Source organism: Centroberyx affinis, unplaced genomic scaffold (genome assembly GCF_046629955.1).
Source record: "Centroberyx affinis isolate AG114_WGS23_722 - 3 ecotype Tasmania unplaced genomic scaffold, CSIRO-AGI_Caff_v1 ptg005786l_1, whole genome shotgun sequence".
NCBI classification, from domain to species: Eukaryota; Metazoa; Chordata; class Actinopteri; order Beryciformes; family Berycidae; genus Centroberyx; species Centroberyx affinis.
In genome coordinates, this window is record NW_027282934.1 from 57,952 (window position 1) to 77,316 (window position 19,365).

At 41.9% G+C, this 19,365-nt stretch overlaps 2 protein-coding genes across 3 annotated transcripts in view; one reads left to right on the plus strand and one right to left on the minus strand.

Moving 5' to 3' along the window:
• Positions 1 to 1,217: 1,217 nt before the first annotated feature.
• Positions 1,218 to 15,062, minus strand: plekhg7 (pleckstrin homology domain containing, family G (with RhoGef domain) member 7). 2 transcript variants are annotated; one of them, XM_071547297.1, is made up of 17 exons: positions 14,780 to 15,062; positions 13,359 to 14,128; positions 12,430 to 12,452; positions 9,709 to 9,827; positions 9,229 to 9,269; positions 8,729 to 8,830; positions 8,092 to 8,241; positions 7,704 to 7,799; positions 6,906 to 7,007; positions 5,658 to 5,771; positions 4,924 to 5,098; positions 3,591 to 3,706; positions 3,129 to 3,216; positions 2,919 to 2,936; positions 2,639 to 2,792; positions 1,936 to 2,033; positions 1,218 to 1,489 (listed from the first exon to the last, which is right to left on the minus strand). In XM_071547297.1, the coding sequence occupies exons 2-17, from the start codon at positions 13,983 to 13,985 to the stop codon at positions 1,287 to 1,289; spliced, it is 2,226 nt and encodes a 741-aa protein (XP_071403398.1). In that variant the 5' UTR covers positions 13,986 to 14,128; positions 14,780 to 15,062; the 3' UTR covers positions 1,218 to 1,286. The 2 variants fall into 2 exon arrangements, with proteins under 2 accessions (XP_071403398.1, XP_071403399.1); XM_071547298.1 differs by having other exon boundaries at positions 1,249 to 1,489; positions 2,919 to 2,998.
• Positions 15,063 to 18,700: 3,638 nt separating this feature from the next.
• Positions 18,701 to 19,365, plus strand: part of itpr2 (inositol 1,4,5-trisphosphate receptor, type 2) — a gene marked incomplete at its 3' end in the record, with an annotated part of 45,504 nt that continues 44,839 nt past the window's right edge. The window contains exon 1 of the mRNA XM_071547300.1: positions 18,701 to 19,081. Within this exon, the coding sequence (XP_071403401.1) occupies positions 18,990 to 19,081 (92 nt within the window). The remainder of the gene's footprint in view (positions 19,082 to 19,365) is intronic.

The window sequence follows — 19,365 nt, forward strand, 5'->3', positions numbered from 1 at the left end:
CTTGGAGATTGCAAATATTTTCTCCTTGCCTGCATTTGATCAAGTATTTGTGATTGATTTTTTTTCAAGTTGTATAGTCCCTGAAGCCTAGAGAGACGATCTGCACCTTATTGTATTTTGGGCTCATTCATGCAGCTGTCCAAACTCAGCCACAAACATAGGACCACCAACTTTATACAAGCTTCAGCATTTCTAACCCTAATGTACTTAATTGCTCATTAATACTAAGGCTCTCATAATTATCTTTGTAAAAAATGTTTGTTTGTAATGAAAGAAAAAAGAAATATATAACACTTGTGGATATAGAAACACGACCGCAGTGAAACATGTAGATTCATCAATGTCTTATTCATTTTTACAAAATGGCACCACAGACCTACAGTACACTGAATTGTGGCTTGTTTCGTGTTGATGTCAATTATCATGCATGATGAATCACTTGGCTCGTGGCTCACACACTTTCTCCATGTTTTGTGTCTGGACATCATGTTTGGTGGTTGTGAGGGTGTGCCTTAGGCCAGGGTCTTGTAAGTCTCGCTGCCTATTACTAGTGAGCAGTGACACGCACCATGTATTACCAGTGTCAGTGAGTGACGACCTGAACTCACCTGAAGAGAGAAAAGAAAAATAATGTAATTTATGTTCACATGTACCATTTGATTTTCTAATTCTCCATCATGACTAAAAGTAAATAAAACCTATGTTTCTATTTCTCATGGGTTATGTTTTTGTTTTTGCTTTAATATAGCAGCAGCTTTAAATTGAATGATTTCTTGTGCCCCGGTGGCTCACCAAGTAGAGCGCGTACCATAAGGCTCAGTCCTTCCAACAGCGGCCCGGGTTCATTTGCTGCATGTCCTCCCCTCTCTCTCTCCCATACCTTCCTGTCTCTCTCTCACACTGTTTCTATCAATAAAGCCTAAAATAAAATCTTGAAATTTAATGATGTCTTGACCTAAGATTAAGAGTAAGAGCTTACTTAAGAGTAAAAAATTACACCTCTACAACGTGCAATTTTGACTAAAACATGCAAATTCTGAGTTCTTAAATTTCACCAAACACCTGGAAAGACAGTGAATTTGAAGTCCGAGAGAGTGGGGGAACCCTGATGAGATGGCTTTAAAAATAGATGAAATCATAAAAGTAAATGAAAAAATTGTGCATTTTCTTGACTGTCCCACACACAATTCAGAAACAACTCTTACTACATAATCAGCAATTTATTGTAACCTATAACAGCAACTGCCTTGCAAGGCAAACATTTATTTTACAAAATGATCCTAGTGCTAGAACAGTAATTTACAAGACTTGAGGAGCGTTGGAGTGCATGTTGACAGTAGACCTTTAGGTGGATTGTAGTGCTGTAGTGTGGGAGGAGTCATATCTGCGAGGACTCCAGCCACAGTGAGGAGCTCTTGACTCGTGGCTGCTGGGAGTCCAGCTTCAGCAGTGCCGTCACAGCGCCCTCTATCTTCGACATCCACACTCTCTGGAAAACACACATCAAGGGCCGTCAGAGCGGGGAATATCCTCAGGTTTACTATCCAGCAGTGTGCAACTTGGTGGTTTTACAGGTGCAACAGCTTGACTGCTTGGATATATTGAGAGTAAAGGTACATTTTCATAAACCAAACCCCAGGCAGATTATCAGTGAGATTCTGTGTCAGTAAGTAACTACCAGTGTCCAAAGCAAATCTAAATTGATGGGCAAGTGTTTACTGTGAAACCTTGTGTGGATGCTATTCAGATACGAGAGGCTTTTGGTACATAACACATATCCATATGTCAAGTTGCACATCCCTCTGGTACGCACATTATTATTATGCCAACAGAATGTCATCAGTGCTCTGCCAGCCCCTATCAGATATGGGCTGCAGCTGCATGCCTTTTGAAACTTCTCATGCAACCGAACAATCAAACAAATTCATCGTTTACCTTGACGGACTCTGACGGAGCTTGCAGGATGAATGCTCCTATGCACTGCTGGTAGCGGTTCTGGTGCATGATTATGAACGAGTGAGGCAGCCCCGATGCTGGAAAGGAAGGATACAACAACAACATCAATTCCTCCGAACATTACTGGATGTGAATATACAGACAGAAGTTTACAGCGTGGGGAAGAAAATCCACCATGATATATTGATTCTGTTATCTATTCTATTCACACACACAACTTATCCACTCACTGATATTTGGATTTTTAGTCCAATGATTAATATGCAACCATTATCAATCATTACATCATCTAATCATCATCTAAGGGAACTTCAAGAGAGTGTTTTGACAGTGGAAAAGTAAGTTACTTTATTACTCTATTGTAACACACACACATTAATTAAATACATTTCCATATATTTCAATTCATGGTTCTTTGTGTTCTTTGGATTTACTGATAGTTTACTAATTGAGATGTCATGGCAACTCATGTATATTTGTGAGTTTGGGTCCCCGGGAAACACCAAATTTCTCTTTTGGGTCCCAAGCTGAAAAAGTTTGGGAACCCCTGATCTAACTTAACAGTAAATAAGCACTTTCAAAATGTGTCCTGTGAATAGAAAATGCTTGAGTGCTTGAACCCCAGTGGCCCTAACGAGAAACAATAACATCCCAACAAAGCCCAAGATACTACTAGTACTACTTGAGGCATTGAGCTGGTCGATGTTCTTGAGCTGGAGTCGGTCCAGAGAGACGGGCTGGTCCAGAACCGTGAAGGTGCAGCCTTCCTTCAGCAGCTGGTCCAGCTCCAGGTTCTGCGGCAGCTTCAGAGGATTCTGTTCTGGACCAACGGACCGCTACCGGAGACAGGGGTGAACAAGTTATAAACGCTTGTCTTTGACATTAAGGGAGGAGACATCACCATCTGTATTGATCGTAGTCCTTCAGGTCAAGGCTCAGAATGGGACGAGAGAGTGATGTACCTTTTTGTTTCTCTTTATCTTTGTGATCAGGAGGAATTCGTCAAACAGGAACAGACACACATCAATCAGCTTTGTGTTTTCTGGTAATGAACAAAAGCGCTGGTGTGAGAGTGCGCTCAAATCTAAGGTCATGTTACCAACGACATACCACCAACATGTATTTAGTGGTTTTATTTTACTAATATAAAATCCGCTTTCACTGGCACAAACCTGTGAGTACCAGTTTCCCCTCATGCAGGAGACTTCTATGAGAGATGAGATTCTCCAGAGTAACGGCCTTCAAGAGATGTTTCAAATTCTGTAAGTGAAAGGCAAAAGGAATCAGTCGATTTCAGTTAAGAAAAATAACATTTTTCACCATTTGATACATGTAAATTGATCTGGAACAATCTTAGCCTCTGATGCAGACCTAACAGAGCTGATTACACATTGCATTGTAAAATCTTAACGCCTTGAAATAGCTCACTTTCTTTCCTTTTCATGAAGGCTGTCATATCTGATTTCACATCCAGATAACTGATTGTATCATCTTATCTGCACGCAAGGGTGTTGTATGATGACGAGTTTGTACCAATCTGTAAATTTACGCTTTGCTCTGTACATAACAGCAACAATCGCTCTCTGTCACGCACACACTCACACATACACAAACGCACATGCACAGGCACAGACCTCAGGAACGAAGGCGCGCTTGTCTCTCTCCCATACAGGCAGCCACACCAGGGCGTCTCTCAGCTGTTTCACCTTCTGGTAGTTATCCAGCCATTTGACCTTTCCCTCTAAATCACCTAGACACAGAGAGGAGAGGTGACTGACTGTCCGGAGAGGTGACTGACTGTCACTTGAATCAAGAGCGACAAAAACAACCAACTGATTGGAACGTGCTCTAAAAACTTACATCCAGTTAGTGCCAAAGTAAATTACTACTGAGTTTTGTATAGGGATCAAAATGTAAAGTACTAAGAATTAATACGAATTTCCTTGTGTCATGTACTTGGGTCATATGAACTCTATTTTCAAATGAAAGGTGAACTGATGACAACATGATAAATAAATCACTATTTTAATATCTCGGGGTGTTTTACTGTATAGTGGTGGTTGTCTGTCTGGTAAACATGGGCGTGACGGTATCGTGAGAGATTAGACTGCACTCAGATTTTACAATAAATATCTCCCACGCCCATAGGACATTGGCCTGTTCATCTTTGCCATGGCTACAATATTCCCTTGTCACTCCACCTCCCCGCGCAGCTGATTCATTGTCTGTCACACCCTTTTAATGGTTATGGGAAAGAAATATCTGTGAGCCCATGCTGGCTGGTAAAGTTATTTGTTTAATACTAGAAAATGACATTGAGGTTGCTGTTGCATATTTCCCACAGCCTACCCATCTAGTTACAGAGTAAACCGCCACAACAGGTCTGCAGGCACAGGCATGCTGTGAAGACTAAACGGTCAGGACTCCTGGCTGCCGGCCAAGGCTCGCTGCCTGTTTGCTCTGGACGACATGAATGGTGTCCCCTTGCTCGTGTTGACAGAGATAACCTTGCTTATATTTGCTTAAAAATCCCCATTGCAAAAGGCATAACACTGCATGATAAGTCTTAATATATTTATAAAGCACCTGCTGACAAAAAAACCCTCGGGTCCTGATCACCTGATGACATTACTGGGACATCTGTCACTTGAAACAAAGAGGAGCGTCACGCTTGTCATCAGCAGCTGACTAGATCTGTTGGTGTGTATTGCCCAAAGTCATAGAACTAGCTGAGCAACAACATGCTTATTCAGTGAGCATATTGAGTTGATAAGGCAGTAATGAAACGTTCAGCACACATCAATGACTTTATGCCAGTGAGAGCATTTTCTGCAGCTACGCATTTAACAGCTAAATGGGAGTGACAGGTTGAAAGATATATGGAGAGTAACTGTGCAGTAGGAGATGCAGTGCTAAGTAGTAAGTATTCCCTCCATGATGCAGGGTGAAGCGGTGCATGCTGCTCACATATGGAAGTGTCCACTTTCTCCGCTATCGCTTGCAGGCTTCTGGTCTCTTCCTCCGACTGACACCTCTTCGCAATGTTCCTCAACAAGAGCGGGTATCGCGTTAACCTCTGCAGCGGAGCCACCAGCAGATCGCGCAGCTGCAGCCTCCGACACTGCTCGTTCCTTTCGCACCACTGGGAGAACAAGAGGGGGGGGGGGGAGAGAGAGAGAGAGAGAAAGAGTGAGAGAGGCAATGAGAGACACAGAGAAAGAGACAGAGAGAGAGCAGCGAGAGGTTAAAGGATAAGAGGCTCAGAGAGAGAGACAGGGTGAGAGAAGACTTGTCAGAAGGAAAAAGAGCGAGGTCAGAGGGGAAAGGATGAAAGAGCTTTTGAGGGAGCTTGTTAGAACAGAGAGAAGGGGGGGAGGGGGAGTGGAGGGGGGGACTACGTGAAGAAAAATGACATCCAAGACCAACCCCCCCACCCCCCTTAACAAAACAATAGAATCAAGAATGTGGATGACAGAGAAAGTTACACAAGAGAGAAACTGCCACATTCCAATCCTTGGCGACATCCCCAGTGACAGTGAACAGGTCATAGCTGTTTAGGCAGCAATGTCACTGTGTGTTCTCTCTCATACTTGGCCCTGCGCTGCCTGCCGCGTTGTCAAGGTACACGCCGTCCTCGCTGCCACTCTGATTTACACACACACACACACACACATTAGCTGCTCAGTGAGTCCCTCTTGTACCTTCACATACGATCCAAAGTCCTCTCTGGGTTTCAGGCTGTCCAGATAAACGAGAGCCGTGGAGTAGTTGAGGCAGTATTTCTGCAGACAGTGGCATATGCTCTCACGGAAAGCCTGCCAACAGATAGGAGGATTTTACAAACACTGGGATACAGACTGCTGGGTCATATCGGCCACTCCGCTGCAGATAAACAGATCATAAAAGGCCAGCAGAGGAGACCTTATGTCATGCTGGGTACACACAGTAGAAATGTGAAGGAAAGTGGGAAAAGTAACCTGTGTGTGTAAGACTTATTCTGCGTTTGAATTATGATAACAAATATCAGTCCCATGTTCTTCAGCACATGTGAGCTGCTGAAACGGTTTCTTTTATTTTGTGAGGAAATTTAGCCTGCGAAATCCAAATTGTTTGAAATGAAAGAACAAAGCACCTCACTGAGATTGTTGTTCATAGCAAGCAGAGCATTTTTTTTTTTAAATGTGCCATCAATTTATGTGAGATCATTATAAGCCTAAAGTGAGGTCTGTGAGAGGAGTTGTGGGCTCAATCTCTTGCCACCTCATCCAGTCAAGGCCAAAGATTATTTTCAAACACGTCTTTTTCTCATGACTCATATCTGGATGAACCTGGACAGGCTCCTGTAGTTTGAGATGGGAAAAGACATAAACCTGACAACAAAGACTAGCGACATACAATGAGAGTGTGCAGAAAAAATGCAGACAAAAAAACCCTAAACACACAATATAATTACATTTCATGTACAAATTCATGTATCGGACTGTGGCCTTCCACTAATATCCACTATAGCTTACATCATGCAGCCTGCTTTACCATCTATAGTCAGTGTAGATGCATTAACACAAGGATGCTCACATCCTATCCAGTGTGAACAAAAATGTGTAATAAGATTTTGATTCTATGATCATATGACAATCTCTGATCATGTTAAGAGGCTACATAACTGCGCCCGGTGGATCCAGACTTTTAATGTGTGATCCGTGCTCTTTGTCTTATCTTATCACATAGTGTGCACACCTCTCCAGCAGCATTCCCATACATTTTGAAAATTTCGCCTTTTAGTGTGACATTATCTCCTTTTGCCTCAGTCTTCTAATCAGTGGAGAGCTTTAAAAATAAACAAATGTATCTTTTCTTCATTGCAATCCCACACCACAGCGCACGTGTAGAGCAGAGGCAGAGTCAGTGTGTGTTTGTGTTTCATGTGTCCATGTGTGAGTCAGACTTGCCTTGCTCAGCAGCTCCAGCAGGGTGGGCCCGCCACCCTCCACAGGAATCTCCAAAGTGTCCTTGATGACACGTAGGAGGTTGTTCAGGAAGCCAAAGCTCACCTGCAGCAGAAAACGTAAACTGTCAAGTGACACCACCAACTCTTTCACACTCACATTCCTCAGCCATGTTACTTTCAGTTTGTTAACGACTGTAGATGGAATAAAAAAGCGAGTCCAGAAAAGACAGGTGTACTGTTTCACATGAAGTCAAGCTATAGTTGCTGCATAGTGATGGACAAGACATTTGTTATTGTATTGTTATGATAATATTATCACTACAAAGTGTGTCATTTCTATACTCTGCTGAGTGGCCTTGCCAGCAGTGCAAATCTTCCATATTGATTTGTTCCTTCCTTATTTTACAGCAGCAGCAGCAGCAGCAGCAACAGCAACAACAATGATACTACTACTACTACTACTACTGATAATAATAATAATACAAAAGTAAACATTTCATCCCCCACAAATGATGTAGTCCCCCTCTGGGTCTATCAGTAAGAGATATGTCACCTTGTTTTCCCTTATAATTGTATTGCAGTGTCATTTTGAAAATACAGTGGTGAGATGCGTCATATCCCAAAGTTTAATCAAAATTTGATCAGCGGTGTCTGAGATATATTGCATGTGATGGATGGACAAATTAAAAAAACAAGCTGGAGACTAAAACTGTATTCATATAGTACATGCAGGATTAGTCATGGTACTTATCAGATAAGAAAGAGTTTTGCATTGGGTCTGTTTTGCATCAGTTCTCACCAGGCAAAGCTCATTGAGGTTAGCAAACAGCCTCCAGGAGTCCACATCAGTCAGGCAGTTCCTCATCTGCAGATTAGTGAGCGTGGCCAAAAACACCTGAATGCCACAAAGAAGTCACACAGAGAAAAGAGTTATCTGTGGTGCTAGAATTAAATTTCTAATCCACTACTGTAAAGAATGGAGAGTGAAAAGAGACTTTTACAGGTGCCTTTTATCCGACAATTCAATGATGGGATGAACAGCACAAAGCAGCAGGTGTTGGGTTGCATTTGGGCTGGTCTAGCTATGTGTGGTCCTGTCTTTGTGTGTGTGTGTGTGTGTGTGTGTGTGTGTGTGTGTGTGTGTGTGTGCGTCTGTGTGCATTAGGAGGCTTTGTAGAGTTAGTCACCTCCTTGAGAACCATGAGTTGATCCAGGAAGTAAACACACTCGCTGGTGAAGAGTTCCCAGATGGTCTCTTGTGTCTTGAAGCCCTGGGGGTCGGAGTCGGCCCTCAGCTGGGAGGACTGGTCTCGCAGGAACTCTCCCAGAGAGTGATCCTGGGGACAGACACACACATTACTGGATTGGCAAGATGGCAAACAATTGAGAAAGACACAAAAAGACAGAAAAGAACATCCTCTTTATACTTTGTGTTTGCTGGATGCAGATAATTGTATATCCTATAAATGTAAAGGTCCTAACACTGTCCTGATGCACCTATGTGGTTGTTTAAGTGTTTATTTATGTGTGTGTTTATGGTTGGCCTCAGATGTTACTGCCTAGAAAGTCTTGTTCTTGCACAACTGGCGGCATTTAAATGTGCCAGCAGCTTTCCTGTTCCTCTCGTTTTTTGTAATTCCTGAGTCATTTGCTAAACATTCAGTTATGTTTGGATTAGAAATCAGGATAATTTTGTTGTCCATACTTTGGTTATGTTTGGATTAGAAGCTACAGTGCAATCCAAATAGTGCAACCATCATAATTTACATAACAAACAGCATGTATGCTTAAGGGCCTTTTCAGTCGTCAGTGTTCATTTCCCACCTTATGCTTCTGAAAGTCTGTGTTTCTCCAGTCTTGAATCTGTGCTGTTGAGAGATATTTCTCAATATCTGATGCTGTGCATGTCGGCGTCTTCCCTTTAGTCTGAGCAGGGGGGAGAAGACACATTTTAGACAGGTTTTGGAAAAGGCCTTCCAGGTATGGCTGTGTGCTGGTCTAGGGAAAGTGAATCCATGTGTGAGTCATGTATTTGTGATTCTGTTCAAATATTTGTCCATCTAACAGTCTAGCATGCTCAAAAACTAAATAAACAAGTTTGGCTAAAGTTTTGCATTCCAAATGTTGACTAATTACACAACCTGCAAGGGCCGAAAGGGAAAAGAGGAACCACATTAATCTGCTTTGAGAAGTGGGTCAGAGAACAATGTCCAAACCAACTGGCCTGCCCACTGCTAAGACAAAGTATTCCAAAACAAACCTCAAACACACGGGTGGCAGCCCGAACCACACAACAGTTACAAACAAACCAATAACACACCTACCGTACTACGTCTCAGAAAAGGCCACTTTGACTTCTTAGTATCTGTTAAAATCATAAGCAGAACATATTGATTAATCGACAAAGGCTCAAGTGAGAAAGTCTGCTGTAGAACAGATGGGATTAGAAACAAAACAGTATGTTGGGGTAAAAACTGTGGAGTCTGGTGGACTCAAGGACAACTTACTGAAAGTGAAAGCTATTTTGTCATTTCAGCTTCTGAAAATCTGACTGGTTAATTACACACAAAATAACAAAAAAACATGCTACTTTTTGCCCTTTGAACATTGGACTGTGGAATTACATATTTGTGGCTTAGCACCACCAACTAAGAAATATTGGGAAGGCTCATCTTTCCAGGCATCAAGATACATGAGACTAAATACACTGGCTAAAGAATAATTGTATGCTGCTCAAATCAGTGACTCAGTTTCTAGAACGAAAATGATACCATGGAAATGTATCATATGAATAACAGTTTTACCAGAGAAGTTGGAACCGTTCAATATGTCAGCGGCTCCATTGGATACGAACAGGTCTCCTGGTGAAACATCCAATCCAGGAAGGCTGACAACCACGGAGCTCCGCCTCCTTTCCTGAAGCCTGCGGGCACAGAGGAAGAGCAGCTAAAGTGTTAACAGAGTCTTCCTCTTAAATCTTTGGTTGCCAAGCATTGTAAGATTCACACTACAGCAGCAGCACTGTTTCACAGTGTGGAAACAGAGAAATATCAGAGATGTGCACTTTTAAGACACGATTAAGATTCCAAAACATGACTTGAAACATCTAGTGTAAATACTTTTACTTCAAGACAAAACAGGAAATGACAGAATTCCTTTTACATGGTTGAAATACCATCTGCATTGTGCAAGCAATTGGCGATTAACACGAGTAGCAGAAATTCTAAAGGATAAGTGTTATGTGTCTGGCTTAAGTGGATCACCATAAATCAATCACCATAGATGGTGATTAATGAATCACCCATTTGTCTGGTAGGAGGCAAGCTGTCAGTGTGTGCCATCAATGTGTGCCAGTTGTAATCCTCCTGGTCTCCTTTCAGTTTCCAAGGCATGGCCAGGCTTAAGACCGGAAAAAAAACAGGTCTGCCTTTTAGCCTCGAGTAAAGCTCAAACAGCCACTACTCTCAAGTGTTTTGACTTATCTCCTTGTGTTGTTGTTGACGGATTACTGTTCAAAGTAAAGTGCACTTGAACATCTGTTGAAATTACAAATCAAGGGAACTAAAAAATGTAATCCAATTATGAAATGGAGTTGTTCCTGTTGTCCTGATATAAAATAAAATATATTGATAGGGTATGGCCTAATGAATGATGATGTTTCTTTTAAGAAGAAAAAACATCACAACAAATCATATTTGAATGACCACTGTTTGAGTTCAACAATCAGTCCAATAGTGCTAAAGCTAAAAAGAGACTTTTAAGTCTTTAGCACAAATAGAGTCAGCAGAAATGAGGTGAACAGCAACCAGACAGGCTGGTTTTGCTCTCAGCACTGACACTGATCGACTACTGTTCTGTGACCCGACCAAATACTTTCTCTTCTAAATTTTTGAGGGAAGGAGCTCAACGTGCCACTACATAGTAACAGAGAAAAGAGTCTTTCTCTAATAATGCAGGATTTTGCAGTGATGCAAAATCTGAAGAAACAGCATTGTTGTGAAGTGATGAAACTCAATTCACACCAATGATGCATTTTAACTGCAATGCATCAGGGTAGAGCAACAAACTTCCTGTCTGTTTGGTAAAGGTTATCAGGACGTGATCAGGCCATAAGGAAGCCTGGCTGAGAGACGAGGGCTAATGTCCCTGTTTATGATAACAATACAACAAACTGGAGCAGAAGTACAAGCAAGGGGAAGAACGGCTGTTCATTATGTTTCTGTCTACAATTATGTGTAAAAACTGTGGTTAGACTGAATGAGACGACTTTCTTCCTCTTACAGCTCTAACAGCAGATAATGGCTCAACTGGATACTGGAGCTACATCTCTAATGTTCTGCTTATGCAATCTGCTCACATTATGTAAACCAACAGTAAATTGACTAACTTGCACTTACAAACCGCATGACTGGAGGGCCAACGTGTACAACTGAAGGGTACGCAAGTCTAGAGTTGAGCAGGGGTAACCCAGTACCTTTTTAACCAGGACACTTTTGTTGGACTCTGAATGCACCAACTGTTCTTTTCTCTCACTGCAAAGGCTGTGCTCCTTCTGGTAAACTGATACAACTCTCCCAGATCAATGTATAGGCAGGCAGCCACAAGCAGTGCTGAATCAACAGTAAAACAGACAATAGTCAGCAGCACCTGAGCACTGTGGAGGATAGGTGGCTAATGGAACAGTAAGAAAGGCTCGAGGAGCTCCCCTAACCAGGCCGAGGCTTACTTGCAGTTCATTCCCTCGCATCCTCACAATGACATCCTGTTAGACTCAAGATGCTTTCTACGTGTCAGCCCCTCTGCCACAGAGCGCTTGTAAAAATGGGTGCTTTGTTCCCACACAACAAGAGAAATAATGATGCCCAAACACAAAACTGTCCCAACCAATGGCTTGCAAGGCCTGGTCACTGTAAGGAGCACAGTGTCAGGGTGTAATTACAGGGACAATAGCTGCCTAATTATCCAGTGAGGGGAAGAGCCCAGCAGCCCATTAGGAGGGGTGTGTGTGGCAGTAAGGGAAAACAGCCTTAATGAGGGTTTGTCTAGCCCATACATAACCATGGGACTCTCATAACTCAACCCACCCAGCTTATGCTCCATTAACACAGAGGCAGCACAATGAATGCACAATGGGGCTCCCTAAACTCAAGGTCCAATCATCCTCACTCACAAGTGTCAATCAAGCACAGGCAAGGCCCTCTCGAGGCTAACTGACGATGTTTCAGTTCAAACCAATTTTTTTCATTAATTCATTAATCATTTCATTAATGAAGCAATATGACACATTATAGATGTTGTGAAACAGCAAAGAGCAATGGTTCATCATCCAAATTAGAGCTGGCTCAGGAGGATGAGGAAAAAAAAACATATTCAGGGTATTACCGGTTACGGGACAATTTTGACTGCACTCCTGATATGCAAAAATGTTCTCTCATGACATGGTAACTGAAAGTCAAGCCCTGCTATTTTTGGCCATGCCAAGGTGGCACACAGACAGTATGCAAAACACTCAAAGGCACACCTACCTATTATGACAATGCTCCTTCACCTGCAAAATGGAGAAGAAAATGCTGCATCAGTCGCTGGGAAAATGTTACACATTTCACTGCTTATCATGAACAAATACAACAGTAGATGCACTGAGATAGCTAACTTCTTCAACACTTCCTTGGAAATGAGATAGTGCTAAATAAGTTTCAGCATAAATTAAAACAAGTTGCTGGTCAGTTTATTTCCCACACTGAAAAGGCCTCTTATAACACTCTTTAATTTGAAAAGCTATAAATTATATTTTTGCATAGTTTGCATGCTTACTGTACACTCAGCACTGCATGAAGGGTGCACAGACCCTCCTACCGCTACCAACACCACTATATCACTTTCAAAGACATTCAGACTTGAATCAGTGTTTTAAGTGGTCGCTTGGATTCAAAAGCCTCTGATATCTGAGGAGAATGTCGGAACTCTATTGAGAATGTGCTCGGCTGAATACCATGAGCTGATGAATAGATCTCCCCATTATCTTTTTCCATCGCTCACTGACCCCTCCATTATTGGGTGACTGCTGACTGCAGTGAATAGGGGCCCAAGGAGGGCACTTCCCAGGGCTCTCCAGGCTGTGGGTTTGGTCAGAGCTGTCAGTGCATGTAACTGCTGATTCATTTGCTGTCAAAAGCTTGCATTGTGAATGCCCACCACAGGAGGCAAGGTAGAATGAGGGAGAGAAGGAAGGAATGTGGAGCTATTGACCATTTAATTTATAGGGTTTTGATAAAAAAAAACCCATGTCACACTACCGCACATGACAGATATCTCATGTGGTTGATGGTGGTAAGAGGCTTAGGTAGTGACTAGGGAATCGAGTCAAATTCTGCCCTGCTATTGCCTTCATGCTTCAAGTTATTCAGTCATGCCTCAATTAAAATAACACTTTGAAATACAAGTAAAAGCTCACCTCACTATCAGGAAATTCAAAATCTTTATTAACAGTATGATGAGTGCTCCGAGGTTCTTGTCTTACACATGTGACACCGTTGTCAAAAGTCTTTGATCTATATGATCTGGTTCTCTGCCGGCCTGAGGATGAATTGGGCTGCTTATCACGATAGATCTCTCCATCAGAGAGGGGGCTTGCCGCAAGTGGAGACTTGAGTCTGTGTCCTGGGGATAAGGGACCGACGGGGGAAGGTTCCTCCTGTGTGCTCTCCATCCTGACAGGGTCCCGGGAATCCATCTGATGCGGGCGCCGGGTGCTCCTCATCCTTCTCAAGGTGGGAGACGTGGAGATGCGGCCAGGCGCCTGGCGGTCAAACTGAAACAATGGTGCCACCAAGCTGCCAGCATCCACCAGGGATGTATGTCTCAGCTTGGAGTGTGTCCGTGCCAGATCTATGTGCATTATGACTGGGTTGCTGGTCTGCGTCTGCTTGTTCTCAGAGGGCCCGCAGTCCGTTTGTGTCTGTGCATTCGCCACACCTGTGGTGACATCTTCATTTTCTAGCCATTCAATGTAACTCCAGTCCAGGTTCTTTTCAACATCTTGGTCTTTATCCTTTAGAATAACTTGTTTCAGTGTAGACATTTTGCCCTCAAAGGCATTATAGTGTAGAAAAGATCAGAAAACGTGTGGTCTAATGATCCGGTTTCTTTGCCCCAGTTGAGTTGAGGTCAGATGATAATCCTGCTGCATTCCAACAGTTTTCACACCATTCACCTCTCAGGTTTCTAGGGAAAAAAAGTAGAATATGTACCAATACCCACAGGCAAAAAGCAGGTTGGGTGCTCACTGGTGTCCCAATCTTCTAATCTTCTAATAGGGGATTTGATCAGACTTTAGATCACGTTTTGAAACATAGTTGGTAGTAAAAGAACTTGTTGTGGGTGTAGTTCAGTTTATATTAAAATATCTGCGTGGGGAAGAGAGGTTGGCAAATGAACAGTTAAGATTTTTAAAAAAAACAAAGGAACAGTATGCTACAGTGCACACTGCATATTACAGAGTAACCGCATAGTTTGTCAACAGTCTTGACAGTATGGTGTGGGAAACAAAGAACCAAAAGCAGAGTACGAGACCATGATGCACCTGATGCAAATTCCTCTGTCTCAGTCTACTGTTGTCGGGCCCTATGTTTGTATACTATCCTGAAACGATTATCGCCGTGTAACAACAAATACAAGTTAATTGTAGCATATTGTTTATGCAAAGCCGCGCGAGCTGCTCCACACCCACGAGGTAGTAAAGGTGAAAGAAAGAAAACAATATCCTCAACTTTCCAGGCTAACCTAAACTCAAGCACAGATATCACATGTCTGAAATTAGAAACCAGACGAGTTTGAAATGAGTTAATTAAATGTAAGACGTTTCTGTTTACTTACAGCACATCTTGGGCTTAGCGACGACTGGTAGAGTGTGACCGCGGCTGGCTGGGAGAGTCCTAGTGGTGTTGAAGGCGAACGGAGCGGGGACAAAGCTCAAAGAGATTTGGGGAACAAATCTCGGACGGACGTGACTATTCCGCAGTCTAGTGGTCTAATAACAAAACATAAGAGCGAAGGCTGCAACCGGTCGCCAAGCAGATCTCTCGGGTGTGGAGTGAATGCGAGATTGAAGCCTTTCATTGCTTGTCCGGGGCTGGGTTGAAAGGTGCGACTGGGAACATCAGTTACGCCAGGTTTACTCTCTCGCTCTCTCTGTCTCTCTCGCTCTCGCTCGCTCTCTCTCTCTCTCTCTCTCTCTCTCTCTCTCTCTCTCTCTCTCTCTCTCTCTCTGCCAACACAAGCACACAAGCAAGAAAAATTATTGTAAGAATTATCTGACTAGTAATCCTACAATAGATGTAGAAGGACGCTATACAAGTATCACAGTAAAACTATAAACTATTTGTAATAAAGATTATTATAGGAATATGATATTGATACCATAGGAGATAAAGTAGGCTACCATGAAATACAGTAGGGGCACTATAAACTAACTAATAACTACCACAAAGACCCTATAGGAATATTATAGGAATATTACTGGGAAATCATAGGAGATAAAAAATACCATAAAATACAATGACGTAACTAAAAAACACACACTATAAGTTCCTATTTTTGTTAGAGATAGTGCATTTTATCAAAATGACTGTATTGTCCACGTCAAAGATGTAAATATTTCGCCTCCAGATATGTATATAGCAGCTTGTTAAAAAAATGTTAGTTATACAGCAACAGAAGTCAGCAGCAGGTTATGATGTAGGCAGCCAAAACTATAATCACCAGTTTACCTGTAATATTCCTAGAGACATTTACAGTGTTTTGTAGTAGGCTACTCAGTAATGGGTTTACAGTTCCCTTATCGTCCTTAATAGTAGGCCTAATTTTATCTCCTGTGGTATCACTGCAATATTCATCTAGGGTATTACATATTCTTCATAGTTTGCTGTGATATTTGTACAGTGTTCCTCTAAAACTAATTTGTTTTCAGTATTCATTAGGCTAGTGAGTTTACAGTTACCGTATTGTAGCCTACTTACTTAACAGTATTTTTATCTCCCATGGTATCACTGTAATATTCCTACATTATATTATTTATAGTTTATAGTTGGTGTGACATTATTATTCCTCTATAGTGTTTAATATTTAGCATTTTTGCGAGGGGTTAGGCCATACAGTGTATCCCTGCTGTCTGCCTCTCACCTGCAGAGGCTGTGTGTATGGCCTAGAGAACCAGTCGCTGGCACCAGTAGCCTGGTTGTGAAATGACCTGGGCGGCTGGGCCAGTTGTTTATAGTCCACACACGCCCAGACAGCAGGGCAGCTGAGTCACCTGTAGCTTCAGTCAGCTGAACACTAGATGGCGATAAAGGTCAGACAATGGGATTGTCTGTGCTGCAAGCTGCGACATTGCAGCTGAGCCTGCAGACTTTCAGGCTTGTCCTCTGACGGCCCCTGGTGTCTGGTCGTGGGTATTACATTATAATGGCCACCACCATCATCATCATCATCATCATCTTCCTCCTCCTCTTCATTATTATCATCTGATTCAATTCTTCATTGCAGCTAATTTTATCCAGCTGCCATTGTTTTAAGTTTTACTAATACTTAGTGGGAACAGACACTCTTTAGGATTAGCTTTGTCTACATCTCACAATGCCTTATTTCAGATGCTTTCACAATGAATGTCACAGCTGTGTTCATCATCATTATCATCATCATCCTCGTCATTGCTGCCACTGTCGTCATCATCAAACACACAAAGGCATTTAGCATCTTTTGTGGTTCTAACCTTTAACATCTATTTAGCCAACATCACTACCGCCATCATTAGTATATCATCATCATCATCATCATCATCATCATCATCATCATCATCATTCCTGACATCCCTTTTGACCGGAAGCCCCTGATCTGCAATGATATGAAAGAAGTGGAATGTGGACTAGAATGACTTGTTGCAATAATGTGATGGCATGCAGTTATTTAGTTACTATGAGACACTGGAGAACATTAGTCCTCTCGCTCTCTCTCTCTCTCTCTACACACACACACACACACACACACACACACACACACACACACACACACAGAGAGAAAGAAACAAAGAACGAATCAGCAGTGTTCCAGGATGTTACAATGCTTTTCCTGAGACCCAAATTTAATAAAACTGTAGTTTTTTGTTCAATAAGTCACGTTATGCTCAGAAGAGTCAGAAACCAAAAAAAAGTTTGTGATACCCACTGAATGACCTTGCACACAAACACACACACACACACACACACACACACACACAAACGTTGCATGACCCATCACAAGCAAATGTCACTGGCGTAAACAAGGTTCTTTTTGTCCTCTTTTTGTGTTCTTTTCAAATTGAGAGACAGAGGTAGAATTTCTAAAGATTTTCTTCACACCCCCCCCACACACACACACACTTCCTCAACTCTCCTCCCCAACCACACCAATAACAGTCAGAAACACAATACTTCTGCCATAGCATTAGCGATAGTCTCCAGTCAAAGCATTGCAAGCTACACCAGTAAATACACGTAATATGACTATATAGTTTGTATTGAGTGTGTGTGTGTGTGAGAGAGAGAGAGAGAAAGAGAGAGAGAGTGGATGAGTTCAGCAATGTTTTGGGACCATACAATCCTCTGCCTGAGACCCAAATTTAGTAAAAATGTTATCACAGTGCACTGAGCAAATAACATCAGCTGTCTACTTCTGCCATATATCAATAGCAATAGTCCCCAGTCAAAGCGTTGCAATCTACATCAGCAAATACACATAAAATGACTTTTTAGATTGTATGTATAGCCACTCTCTCTAATAATAGCCTATAATGTCTGTGCTTCAGAAGTGCAAACTCATTTGCACTGTGGGGAATGTGTGAACGCTTTAAGTAAAGTTGGCACAGACAGCAGCAGAGTTTACATTGGTCAGCAGTAAGCTTCTAAAGGCACATGGTTGTTTTCATCCTCTTGTTAAAATCATAAGACATTTGCTTCCCTCTCTTATCCAATGTGCACACAAAAATGTCTGGAGCTCCTTCAGATGAAAAAACCTGTCACAGCTGTGAGAGATGCCGAACTGCATTGAGAAGCAACAAGCATGGCTGGCCTGCAACAGCATTCAAACCTAGGACTCATCTATTTGACTCTGTGTTTGACTCATCTAATGTTCACACTTTGAACTATTTTGTACCTTTGGCCTTAATATAGGTCATGTTTTTAAAATGGCATACCAAACTATCACTGAAGCGATTCTCTTCACTTTCAATAGGCTACTACAGCAGCCGGCACCTATCACTGACAAGCTTACATAGTTAATTTGATCAAAATTATTTTATAATGTAGATTAGGCATAATACATAATACAGACAGTCATATTCACTATACAGTAACAAAGGGACTTAATTATTGTGTATCTGTGTTCGTAGTAGGCTACTAAGTATGTTTCTAGCGACCTTATTGTACTTTATGGTATTTTTTTTATCTATTAGTATCACTATAATATTCCTATAGTGACTTATAGAATGTCTGTGGTACTCAATAGTGAGTTTAGAGTGGCCATATCATACTCATTCCTATGGTATCACTATAATATTTCCATAATATTTCTATAGGGCTTCCTACAGAGGTAGTTTTTGCTGTGGTATTTGTATAGTATCTTATAAAAGTTATTATTGAAGGATACTATAGTTACTTTTCGTAAGGGGCTGCTCTGAATACAAACAAAAACATGTCATTGAACGGAATTTGCTCACAACCCTGACAGCAGCAGTCTCCTCCCACTGAAGTGGATGTGAAGAGGAGCAATCTGATCTGACATACAGGAAGAAGTTGAATAAGTGTAAAACAGCGTTTTTTAGAAAAAAACGCCAGCAGTTTTGCACTTTCGCTTTTTCGTAATCGATTTGTTGAGATGTAGATGTGTCGCCGGTTGGTGCATCTACAGGTTTTTTACACAGTTGGAAGAATGAAAGTGAATTTGAGGATTACTGCCAAACTAGAGACGCTGTAACGTGTGGAGTACTTCGTCAGAGAAACACCAGTCGTGTAAATGGGAAATCAGGAAGATTCCTAAATGAACTTTGAGTAAAATGTCAGAGAACAGATCCAGTTTTCTTCACATTGGAGACATTGTGTCTCTTTACGCGGAAGGCTCGGTGAATGGCTTCATCAGTACTTTGGGGTATGTTCCTCCTATCTGCTTCACTACTAATTGGGGTGTTCAGTTGGATCGATCTTTTGATATACCTTATCAGTTTCACTTTATTTCTCTGACAGGCAAAAACGGCCACTCTCGTCCACTATAAGCCTATGTAACGTGGATGGCACTGTAGACAGAAGAAGTCAAAACTTAATTTGCGACTTCTGATCAAGGCCTGGTAGCGCGCAAACTGGTGCTTAGGAAATGCATCACGTTTACGCAAATATATAGCAGGAATGCAAAGCAGTGCCTGTTACCCAGATAGA